The sequence below is a fragment of the Urtica dioica genome, chromosome 7 (genome assembly GCF_054948205.1).
Source record: "Urtica dioica subsp. dioica isolate 48M chromosome 7, U.dioica_male_clone48M_v1_H2, whole genome shotgun sequence".
NCBI lineage: Eukaryota > Viridiplantae > Streptophyta > Magnoliopsida > Rosales > Urticaceae > Urtica > Urtica dioica.
The window spans coordinates 43108891-43120325 of NC_142762.1; the positions used below are offsets into that span (position 1 = coordinate 43108891).

An 11435-nucleotide genomic window follows, 5' to 3' on the forward strand; every position below is an offset into this window, starting at 1 on the left:
CGATACAACACCAACAAAATATACCAACGGATATATAATCTTATAAACGCGTTATATTTCTTTTTGTTTCCTTCTTTACAATATAGACATCCCATTAAAATATTAATAACAATCAAATGACTTTCCGAGCATTAACTGGTTCTCCGTTCCAATTAATTAACTTTTTCTTTTCTTTCTCCTAGCCATTAGATTAGATTCTGATCAAGAAAAAATTCAATTTTTTTCCGAAACTAAAAGTTGCCGACAATTCGCTGTATTTTGACAAAAATCAACGACAAAACAAAAAATCTTTCTTTCATCAGTCGGAGGTGATCCAGAAATGACTTTCCAAGTAAATTTCGGAGAACATCATCATTTTGAACCATTGAAAACTTTCTTCAATGACGTAATTCTCAAATAATCAGCAAGTAATGCAAATCAATTAAGAAAATTTTTAATTAAAATAATTATAACCGATTACCATGCCAATTTTCAAGGTTTAATCGGAACAACTAATTTTGTATAAAATTTCCAAGTCATCAATTTGAAGGTTAATTCCAACGTGTTTTTGATAGTTCAATTTCCCATAAAACATAATTCTCAATTCATGTACCGGCCCACCATTCTAAAAAATTTGATAGCCACACCCTTTGGACAAGATGATTATTAGGCCTCATATGCACAAAAACTCTTGACAAGTTGGTTATTTAACACTCCAGACTACATTTTTTAAATCCATAAAAAAAAAGACTACATTTTTTAAATCCATAAAAAAAAAGACTACATTTTTTAAATATAATTCAAATGGATATCATATATCTTTTATTAAAAAAACATGCATTTTTTATGTTAATGAAAAATGAATTCTAAATCTTAAAGCATAAGTTATTTATATAAAGAAAATCACACATAAATTACAGTATAAATGATAAATTAGATACACTATAAATTTTTACATTTGATACGTTAAACGCTTCTATTTGCGAGCCATGTTTACGTGAAATAACTAATTTTTTATTATAACTTTCTTTAACCTGGCCACCTATATCAAAATCATAAAGACAGTACTTGGAGACAAAGGAAATCGCTACACTCACTGACATTCTAAACCGAGAAGCAACAAAATTAAAATAACTAAAACCAGCAAAGTAAAATGCTCCAATAAATATTGCCACGAGGAAGAAAAATTGAGATCAACAAAGCCAAAAGAATCACTCAAAAATAAATTATTCGTAAGCACCGATATAAAATCAGCCAAACTAAAAAAAAGGCCACAAATTAAACATTTCTAGAACGCCCAAATTTATACAAGCACTGGCGTACTTAAACTAAAGACAATTTAAACAGAAGCACAAAATATATACATCGTGCATCATCGTATAAGAATTAATCATAATGTAAGAATAAATAAGATATGTCTATCATATCACGCACTAGGAAAGCATATAGCAACCTGGATAGAAGCAAACCGTGTGTAGACATAAATAAAAGATATCATATCACCATCACACACACAAAAAAATCACACATAACAAACATACAAAACAAAGATGTGAAAGTATCATGGGGTTCCATCTTAAAACCAATTGGTAATGAGAGGAGTAACCCATGACCTTTATAAGCTCTTGTTAGTTCCCATTCACTTTCGACGTGAGATTCCTAACAAAAGATAGCAAGCTAAACAAGAAAGAAAGCGCAGACAATCAAATTAATAACCGAAATTCACATAGGTCGAGGGGAAGAAGATCTCGACGGTGGACAACCTAGCAGATCCATTCACTAAGGCTTTAGCCAGCAAGTCGAGGTATCGTTTAAGAGACTCGCCACTCTCTTGCCTGATTGACCACATGTACATCTTGATCTTCTTTTGGACCATAGATGTAGCGAAGCACGCTAGGAACATGTCCTTCAGGTCTTTGAACGATTGGGTGCTTCCTGGCCTTAAGTTCTTGAACCACTCGAAGCCAGGTCCGACGAGGGTAAGGCTAAAAGCTTGGCACACATGGCACCGGGAGCGAGACCCTGCATCGTCATCCAGGTTTCATAATGCTGTATAACTTGGGGGAGGTGGTTCCTCAACTCTTGTATCTCCACTTCTTGAGCTTCGATACGTTGCAACAATGCAGTAACGAGCACTGCAAGATCTGGTTGGGCCGCTGGCTGAGGTCCCTGGGCTGGACCGTTGGGATTCTCTACTGCTCCCTGTTGTGCGAGAAACAGAGGGGCATGATGAGCATCTTGCACTGGGACATTAGCGTAACTCTACCTCTTCCTCTACCTCGGCCTCGTGGCCTACCTCTACCTTGTCCACGAGCAGCTTGAACAATTTCCATCTAATTAAAAAATATACGACTAAGATAAAAAAAATATATACTAACTTACTTGAGTAGGAGGTAGCCGTGCGATCGAATAGCGAATGGAGTCATAGGTTCGTTGCTCTGATATCAACTGTGACGACCCGACTTTTCGGACCGTCTTACTTATCTTACTTTTTAAACTTTAGAAAATTCTTTAGAAAACTTGGTGGAATTTTTTTATTACAACACATCGAATCAAGGCGTACTAAATTTTAAAGATCTTAAAAAGAAACAAAAACATTTAAGAAAAATATGATGATTGCATACCGGACACTTCATGAGAAGTACTTAACCAAAATTGAAACTACGAATTTAAAACTAAACATAACGACAAAAATACTAAAACATAATCCATATTCTAAGTCTTAACTAAAATATAAAACTCTTTGAAACTTCGACGTAAATGAAAATAAAAACCTTTAAAAGTTATTTCTTAAAACTCGTAGCGGAAGACTTATTTCTTAATAACGAAAACAAAACTTTAAACTTTATTTCTTAATAACTCGTAGCGGAAGACTTAATTCGTGAATGGAATTCATGACCCAATCCTCTCGCTATCGACGCCGCTAGTTCGCCCTGCTCAGTTCCTTGTAAGATGTTTACCTACAACACAGATGTATATTTTTTCGAAGAAATGAGCTTACGCTCAGCGAGAATAATATAAAGCTTACAAAATAAAAAGAGTAATGCAATGCATGAACCGGTTATTAGTATTTAAAACTAATTGATGACTTGATCTTTCTTTTCTTGATTATATCAACTTTTAATTCGGGGTGCCCCTAGGGTAGCCGTACTAATTTCAGTGTACACTTTAGGTGCGAAGAGATGGGGGTTATAAAGTCCCACACTTCGCTCTATCTTTTAAACTTATTAGGGCCTCGGCCCGAGAAATTTCCCCATTTGAGCCTCGGCCCGGGAAACTTCTCCTTAGTACCTCTCGAGGCGATACGACTCCCTTGCTTATCTTTATCTTTTCATTTTTAAAATTACGCTATATACTGATATGACATGTACATAAAAAATTTCAAACATATGCTCATACAATACATGACGAAAAATAAAATAAAACATGTACATTCTCAAATCTACTTTAACTTAACACTGCATAGTTGACTAAACATAAATCCAACTACTACAATCAATCACACAATCCAATAAAAGAAAAACTTATTCCAACATATAAAGCTTTAAACAAAATATAACACGAATTACAAATCATCATATTTAATTTTGAACTAATCTGTGTTGTAGTGAGATTATTCTCACCTGGCTATCGAAAGTTACGATCGTAGATCGTCCAAGGAAAAGGACGCTCAAAACAACTCGGAACCTAATCGGGATAAAAATGCTACCGGGGATCAGCTAAGGAAAGGGTTCAAGACATACTGTAGGTTCTGAAAATTTTCAGAAACGACTTTCAAAGTGAAATTACCAAAATACCCTTGGCTATTAGGGTTTCGGTGAAAAACTAAAACTCTGAGAAAACTTCTGTAAAACTTTCAGTACGTATAAAACATAATTTTGATCACTTTTTGTAAAGGCACCATGGCCAAAATAATTTTTTTAACTATTTATTAAAAATAAAAGAAGTGCTAAAATCTAACTTTAAAATTTTTGCCAAAAACTGTCTGTGCACCGTTTTTAAAATAATCAGAAAATATTTTTTATTTTTTAAAAATATTTTTCGATTAAAGGTTTAGATAGAAGACATTTAAACCTAATTTTTCCAAAAAGAATCAACATAAAACCAAAATTTTTGAATCCACAGTAAACGTTTAAAGTCTGAAAATCGGAAATAAGTCTCAGGTCTGCGCACTGATTTGAAAATAATCGGAAAATATTGTGTATTTTATAAAAATATTTTTCGATTAAAGATTTAGATAAAAGACACTTAAACCTAACTTTTTCGAAAAGAATCAACGCAAAACCATACTTATTTAGAGCTACGAATTTCCAAACAAAGAGAGGGATGGGAGATGGAGAGCAAAGAAGAAGCGTGAAAAGAAAAGGATGAGATGTTTATATATGACATAATTAAACCCTAAAAGTCCAAACCTTAAAGCCCAAACCCTAATCTTACTTCTAATCTTAATATATTATTATTATTATTATTATTATTATTATTATAAAGTATACACGCTGATTGTATATCACGTGTTATTATATTATATAAGACTACATAATATGTATACATATTGTTAATGCAATTTCTCGGATAACATTCACGGGACACGTGTCGAGGTGTCGAGCTTGTGACGTGTCTCGTTCTTGGGTTACGAGCGTTGAATCTCCTACGGCTCTGGGAGCATCGTAACGAGTTAAAATATCTTGAGCGTTACGACTGCGAGGATGCCTTCGGGAATTCGAGGAGGGCGGTGTGGTTTGCCTTGGAATTCGTCTCTTCGTCCCCGTTCTTCGTGTTATCACAATTCGATCATTTTTGTTTTGCCTGTAAATATATATATATATATATATATATATATATATATAGAGAGAGAGAGAGAGAGAGAGGAAACGAGCTAGAGGGGGCGTAGAGAACTTATATCCGTCGCTCCAACCTCATATTTACCTCTGTTAATCGAGCTAGAGGGGGCGCAGAAAATTTATTTCTGTCGCTCCGACCTCACTTTTACCTCTAATTTCTTATAAATGTGAATCCTGAATTTGCATTAGACTTGTAATTTTCTTTTTTCTTTTCTTTCTTTTTTCTTTTCTCTTCCTTTTTTCTTTTCTTTTTTCTTTTCTTTCTTTTTTCTTTTTTCTTTTCTCTTCTTTTTTCTTTTATTTCTTTTTTCTCTTCCGTCCTGCCTCCCTTCCTTTGTTCTGATGGTGTAGTATTTATAGGCTACAAGATTTCATTCCCATTTGCTTTGAGACATCTTTATTATTTTTTTTATATATTTTTTTCTAAACAATCATCATGAAGAAGCTTGTGATATTGGTTTACTTTGGTGCAGCGGTGTTCAATGTTCTGTAGGGGCAGGTAGGTGGGATATGTGAGGAGTATGAGTATATAAAAATTTTGTGTAGAAATGAATTGATTTTATGGGGCCCAAGCCGATTAAGCACATGAGATGTAAGAGATTTGGTGAAGCTTACGTATCCCATTTGAAACATTTTTTTTTATCAACTTGTACTTGGACCATATAACAACACATATCACTTATTTTAATATATATATATATATATATATATACATATATATATATATATATTACGTAATATGTTTATATATATTATGTATTATGTAATGTATATATAGTACTTACGTACGTATATATGACTTTTAAATTTATAACTATAATATATATATATATATATATATATATATATATATATATATATATATATATATAACAATATCATGTAGATATTTCTAGAACTTTTTTTTTTAATTTTTATTATGTGTTTTTAAATTCTTTATTTATATCTAAACTTTTTCGGACAACGCAGGGGCATAATGCTTGTCATGAATAATACGACGAAACAAAAAACAGATAAATAGTTCAATGCATTTTGACTTAAGAAAAAAATCATTGATAAAATATTCAGTCATCTTTCAAAAAGATGATTATTTCCCAACATCAAGTTGTTAAATTATTGATCTGCTTTTGTATTCGTTTCAAAGCGAGCGCTTTTCATGGACCAAGCATCAAGTGTAGAGATTTTGACACTCTCGGAACCCTTGTTAAATGCAAACAGACGAGCTTGTTTATGAATCGCTAGCTTTGGATAAACTCTAGACGTTATGCAACTCTTTCCTTGCCCGCCAAAACTCTCAATGATTGAATGATCAATCTGCACAGTCACATAAAATAATCTCAAATTTAATTCGAGAACACACAAAATTCTTCTTAATATAAATATATATATAGATGGAGAGAGAAAAGCTACCAAGGTTCTGAGTGTTAGTTTCTCTTTCGTAGGATCCAAGTCAACGAAAGCAGCGTGTGAGGTTTTGTCAAGCCCTTCTTCCCTCAACGAAGACCTAAAAATCCTTTTTTTTTAGTTTCACACAAAAACAAATTACTCGATAGAGAAGAAGAAAGAGAAGAAGAAAGAGAAGAAAACTGAAACATACTTGGATAAGTCACTACACATGAGAACAACGTGCTTGTTGTCACTGCCTTTGAACACACGAAAATAAATGGCGGTTTGTTCGGTCAAGTCCTCGGAAGCCAAGACCAAGAGGCCAAACGGTCCGAATTTGCCAATATCTGAAGAACCGATTTTGTTGAAAAGTGATTGGGCATCAAGCCCAACCCAACTTGGGTCCATCATCTCTATGTTCTCTAGTTCCCTCAGGTCAAACGAAATTTCCACGTCGGCCTTGGAATAGTCAACACAGTAATATAAGACTCATAATCCATTTAAAGCAGAGAAGTCCGTGTATTTATTTTTTTTTTTTTTTTACCTGTGAAGCTGTGAGACCAGGAATTTCATAAACTTGACCCTCATGAAGCTCCATATCTTGGATGCTGAACTTATGGCCTCTCAACTTCTCAATTTCTTTGACTGGCCAGACTACCAATTGTCTCCCACAATCACTAAGAACAACACTTCTAGGAATAGCCTGTTTTAAAAAAACAAAATCATATTTTGTAAAACTTGTAGTGAAATAGTCCAACGTCTCACTTTAATCACCAAATTTTCATTTATATCCTAAAATTTTGATTCCAAACATGACCTTATAGTATATTTAATCATACCTGAAGGCCAGACCAACCCTTCTCTAAGGCGTCCGATTGGCTATCAGTTTCAGGAACCCAACCCCACATCACCATTCGTTGCTCTTCACTGTCATGAAACGATTTACACGCATAAAACTTGCCATAATCGTGACGATAATCCGCTCCAGCGTCTAAAAAATCGGTCTCGGGAACAAACTCGTCTGTCTCGGGGTTGTACTTTCCGAGCACATAATAGTCTTGGTCTCTAAAGCTCACCTTGAGTACATGCTTTCCTTGGCCAACGGGGAAAAAATCGGGACACTCCCACATACCGGTCCTCGAAGAAGAATAAAGCGGCTTTTCGGCCTTAACCCACTTCACAAAGTCCTTGCTCTTGTAAAGCAACGCCGTTCCTTCCCCGTCGACCTCAGCTCCGATCAGAGTACGCCAATCTCCGTCCGGGCCTTGCCAGGCTGTCGTCGGGTCTCTGAACGAAACGGGGTCGATACCGTCATTGCTCGGAACCATAAGCGGGTTATGAGGAGATTTGGTCCATTCCCTTAGGAAAGGGTCGAATAAGTCTTTTGGCACGGCCGAGCATTGGACTTGGTGCTCTTTAGTATCGCACCCGGTGTATAGAATCACGGGCTCGTCTCCCGGGAGGATCGTAATGGAACCGGAGAAGCAACCTTTTTTGTCGAAAGGGTCGGTCGGGTTTAGAATATGTTCGAGGTGAATCCAATTCACTAGATCGTAGGAGATTGAGTGTGCCCATACTATGTTTCCCCATAATGGACCTTCTGGATTGTATTGGTAGAAGAAATGGTAAATTCCTTTGTAGTAAACTGGTCCTGTATTTCATACAAGTATTAGTTATACGTTAGATTCTCACCCTTACCCTATGTATTTAATATAAAACACAATTGCAGATACAAAATTCATAACATTTTTTTTTTGTGTGTTGTTTGGAAAATTGTGGTATTCTTTTGTAGGAGAGTTTGTTGGAGAATTCATAATTAAATTATAGATGTTATATGTTGTAAAAAGATAATGTGTATAATCAGCATCTAAATGGATCTTCATGTGTATAATCAGCGTCTAAATGGATCTTCATGTGTGCTAAATCTCAACCTTTTATGTTATATCCTACAATTTTCCTTTTTATATTTGTAGGCTCACATCCCTACATTAATGGAAATATAGTAAATAATCTTTATTTTTTCCCTATCTTCTTTGACTTCCAAATACACTAAAAATGATTTTCAATTTCAACGAACTTTTTTATGTTGTTTCAACTTGAAAAATAGTCATTGTTTTTAAATGAAAATAGTCATTCTAAAGTAATATATTTGCAAAATAGCTAATATTTTTAGTTTTCAAATAAACTAGCCACATAAGATATATCAATTAGAGGACTCTAGCATCAATCAATGCAACATTACTCTATCATATTTGTGCTCAAATTCACGAATAATGAGTGATTCTCAGATATAATTTAAAGTTTGATAAAACCAAAGAGAAAATTGTAGATGGTTAAATAATTTGATTGATTATGTTTTAATGTCATAAATATAGCATTCAAATTCTCCCATAATTCACTTATTTTAAAAATTAAATTTAGATTGTTCTTACAATTTCATTGTTTTATTGTATGTTCTTCCTGTTCCTTGTTTAATAGACATTTATATATTGTAAATAAAATATATATGTTGCAGAACATTTATATATGATTTTTTATTAAAAAAATTAAGATTTTTTTTTTGTAAAGAGAGATTTTGATTTTTTATTTATTTTATCAAGGAAATTTTTGGGATTTCAATTTTTTTTTAATAAAAAATAAATGAAAAGTGGTATTTGCGATATAACATATTTTTGTGGGAGGTATGTGTCATTTATATTAAACTGAAGGGAGATGTCTGATATTTCTGAAAATTGGATGGATAAATTACGCATTTTGATTATATACAAATGATATTGTTGATATTTTCCCTGATAACAATCTTGTCATTTGAAATATGGTTTTTTTTTTATCCTTTTTTTTATCATAATGACTATGTTTGACTCAGCTTATTAAACTTGATTTTAGTTTTTTAAAAGTTAAATCATATCCAAGTTATCTTCAAAAATAGTTTTTCAAATGTTGTCTTCATACTATTATATGTTTTCAATTCTACTATAATTTATATCCTCAGTTATATGTTTATTGCTAAATCGACCGTTGTGCTTTGTTAATGTTAGAAATATATCCTTTAATTAGTATTTTTGTTGCTTTTTGTGTGTGTGTGTGTCAATTTTCCAAAAATGAGCATTATAAAAGTAGATATTATCATCTTATTTATAAGGAATGTGGACCCAAATAGATTAAGAATATCAAGAATAATCTAAAGCACTGTGATACTATCTACTTTTCTTATGCTAATTTTAGTGAAATAATGGATAAATTTTAACAATTTATTATCTCAATTTTGCTAAGTAATCATGCAAAAAATAATCCAAATATTGATCAATGGAATTATTTTTAGAACTAATAAAATATACAAAAACTTAGGTAACTAGCTACTTAAACATTTGAAATTACTATATAATCAACGTTTGATAAATATTTGGTAAATAGTTACAAACATGACGTGATATTCTTTATTTGTCATTTTATTGAAATAAAAGAGTGTGTTATTTACGTCAATTTAAGCGTGTAAATACGTGGATATGACTAGGGACGGAGCCAGAAAAACTCAATAGGGGGTGGGGCTTATTTGAAAAAAGAATTAGGGGAGGCTAATTAAAAAAAAATTCATGGTAAAAATGCAATTTTAAAAAAAAATGGGTCAAGAGTGTAAATTTTTAGGATAAAAAATGTAAAATGAGGGGGGGGGGGGATATGACTATTTACCAAATATTTATCAAACGTTAGTTAAATAATAATTTTAAAATGTAAATATGTTATATACTTGATGGACCCTAAAACATAAAAATAATAATTGAACAACATACAGATGACTTAATGTATAATTATGATAGACTTAAAACCACATGATATGCATATAACATTCAAAGAACGCTCACAAGATATGAATGATATTTTTCCTTTAAATTAATCTCTAGATTATCTAATGGGTCATACAGGTATTTTTTTTTTTTTTTAAATAAAAAAGGCCTTGTTAAAACTTTCCGCCCACTAAAAAAAATGTGCGACTGAAAGGGAAGTTTTATTGACAATGTAACATTTCTTGAGTTTTTAAACGTTGTATTACCGATCACGATATTAAACATTTCAATATTATCAAATACTTTTAAGTAACATTAATTTTGTCAGTGTATAATTTAATTACCAATAAAATTAAATAATCACAAAAATGCAGGTAATAAAAATAATTGTGCAATTAAGGATGTAAGGATCACGTAAGAGTAACACCAATGAATAACGTCTCAAGTTTAACACGAGATACGAAAAAGTAAATAAACAGAGATGCTCAATTTGGTTAATTGTGAAGCACATACCGTTGGGATCTTCATGTCCATTATAAACGACCATTTATTGGCGAAGAGAGAAAATAAACAAAAGTCAGTATATATATAATAATATAATATAAGAAGAGAATAAATGACGATGGTCATGGACTTGTCTGCGAAACTAGGAGCGAAGAAAAACGACAAACCATTCATCCAGTTCTTTGGAGGTTGAAAATGATAGCCAGTTCTGTATGGCTGATCAATTTGAGAAACGCATTGAAATTCTTCTTGTGTCTCGTTGGAACAATTAGTCTCCATGACAATCACCAAAGTCACTGATAGGTTTGTGTTTTGAGACTACTATAAGGCTAATATTATGATCAGGTCAAATCAATCGGATTAAAGCTTGGTTTTTATAAACCTAGAAATTGTATTTTTCAACTATGTTGCACATATTATAAGACAAGTTACATTTCAAAAATACCAAAAAAAAAAGATTAAATAAAGTATATAAATTCCTGAATCTTGTTTGGACGGATAAGAGTATTAATTATCAGAAACTTCGTATTGGAAGAAAGAAGACTTAGTGAGATTATTTATACATAAAAAAAGACTTGCTAACTATGCGGAGCTGTTATTTGAATAAACAATCAATATTCCTAATCGTTTGTGGATCTGTTTAGAATTTCTTGCATTACATTATTATACAGATCAGAACAACAGGTACTTTTGTATAAATAAATGATTAAAATAAAAAGAACCTTTTTGGTTTCACATAGGCATGCTTTTGCATTTTCAATAATCAAATGATCCAAACAAAATAATAGATTTCACTGTTTTGGACTAATTCTGCTTTCAATGAAAGTTTCTTAAGTTATCAAATATTTAAATTTGAAGCTGCTATGTAAGTTCTGGTTACTTTTTATTTGGACTTATTTGCCTCTGTGGTCTATAAAATTTACTAATTTGATAAATTGGT

General features: G+C 32.3%; 2 protein-coding genes across 2 annotated transcripts in view; both read right to left on the reverse strand.

The window, feature by feature from the left end:
- LOC149391840 (beta-fructofuranosidase, insoluble isoenzyme CWINV1-like) overlaps positions 1 to 10867 on the reverse strand; it is a 31812-nt gene extending 20945 nt beyond the window's left edge. The window contains exons 1-2 of the mRNA XM_089620445.1: positions 10663 to 10867; positions 2160 to 2168 (exon numbers count right to left, since the gene is read on the reverse strand). Of these exons, the coding sequence (XP_089476571.1) occupies positions 2160 to 2168; positions 10663 to 10774 (121 nt within the window). The 5' untranslated portion in view covers positions 10775 to 10867. The remainder of the gene's footprint in view (positions 1 to 2159; positions 2169 to 10662) is intronic.
- On the reverse strand, positions 5828 to 10538 carry LOC149391842 (beta-fructofuranosidase, insoluble isoenzyme CWINV3-like). Its single transcript, XM_089618898.1, has 6 exons — positions 10505 to 10538; positions 7046 to 7857; positions 6751 to 6909; positions 6418 to 6665; positions 6231 to 6324; positions 5828 to 6134 (listed from the first exon to the last, which is right to left on the reverse strand). The coding sequence occupies exons 1-6, from the start codon at positions 10536 to 10538 to the stop codon at positions 5934 to 5936; spliced, it is 1548 nt and encodes a 515-aa protein (XP_089475024.1). The 3' UTR covers positions 5828 to 5933.
- Positions 10868 to 11435: the final 568 nt, after the last annotated feature.

Bases quoted from the DNA above. Each gene is read 5' to 3' on its own strand.
- LOC149391842 (XM_089618898.1), bottom strand. From the start codon at position 10,538: ATGGTCGTTTATAATGGACATGAAGATCCCAACG. The intron at 7,858-10,504 runs GTATGTGCTTCA...TATGAAATACAG, and splicing joins TGGACATGAAGATCCCAACG to GACCAGTTTACTACAAAGGA. The intron at 6,910-7,045 runs GTATGATTAAAT...TTTTTAAAACAG, and splicing joins AGGGTTGGTCTGGCCTTCAG to GCTATTCCTAGAAGTGTTGT.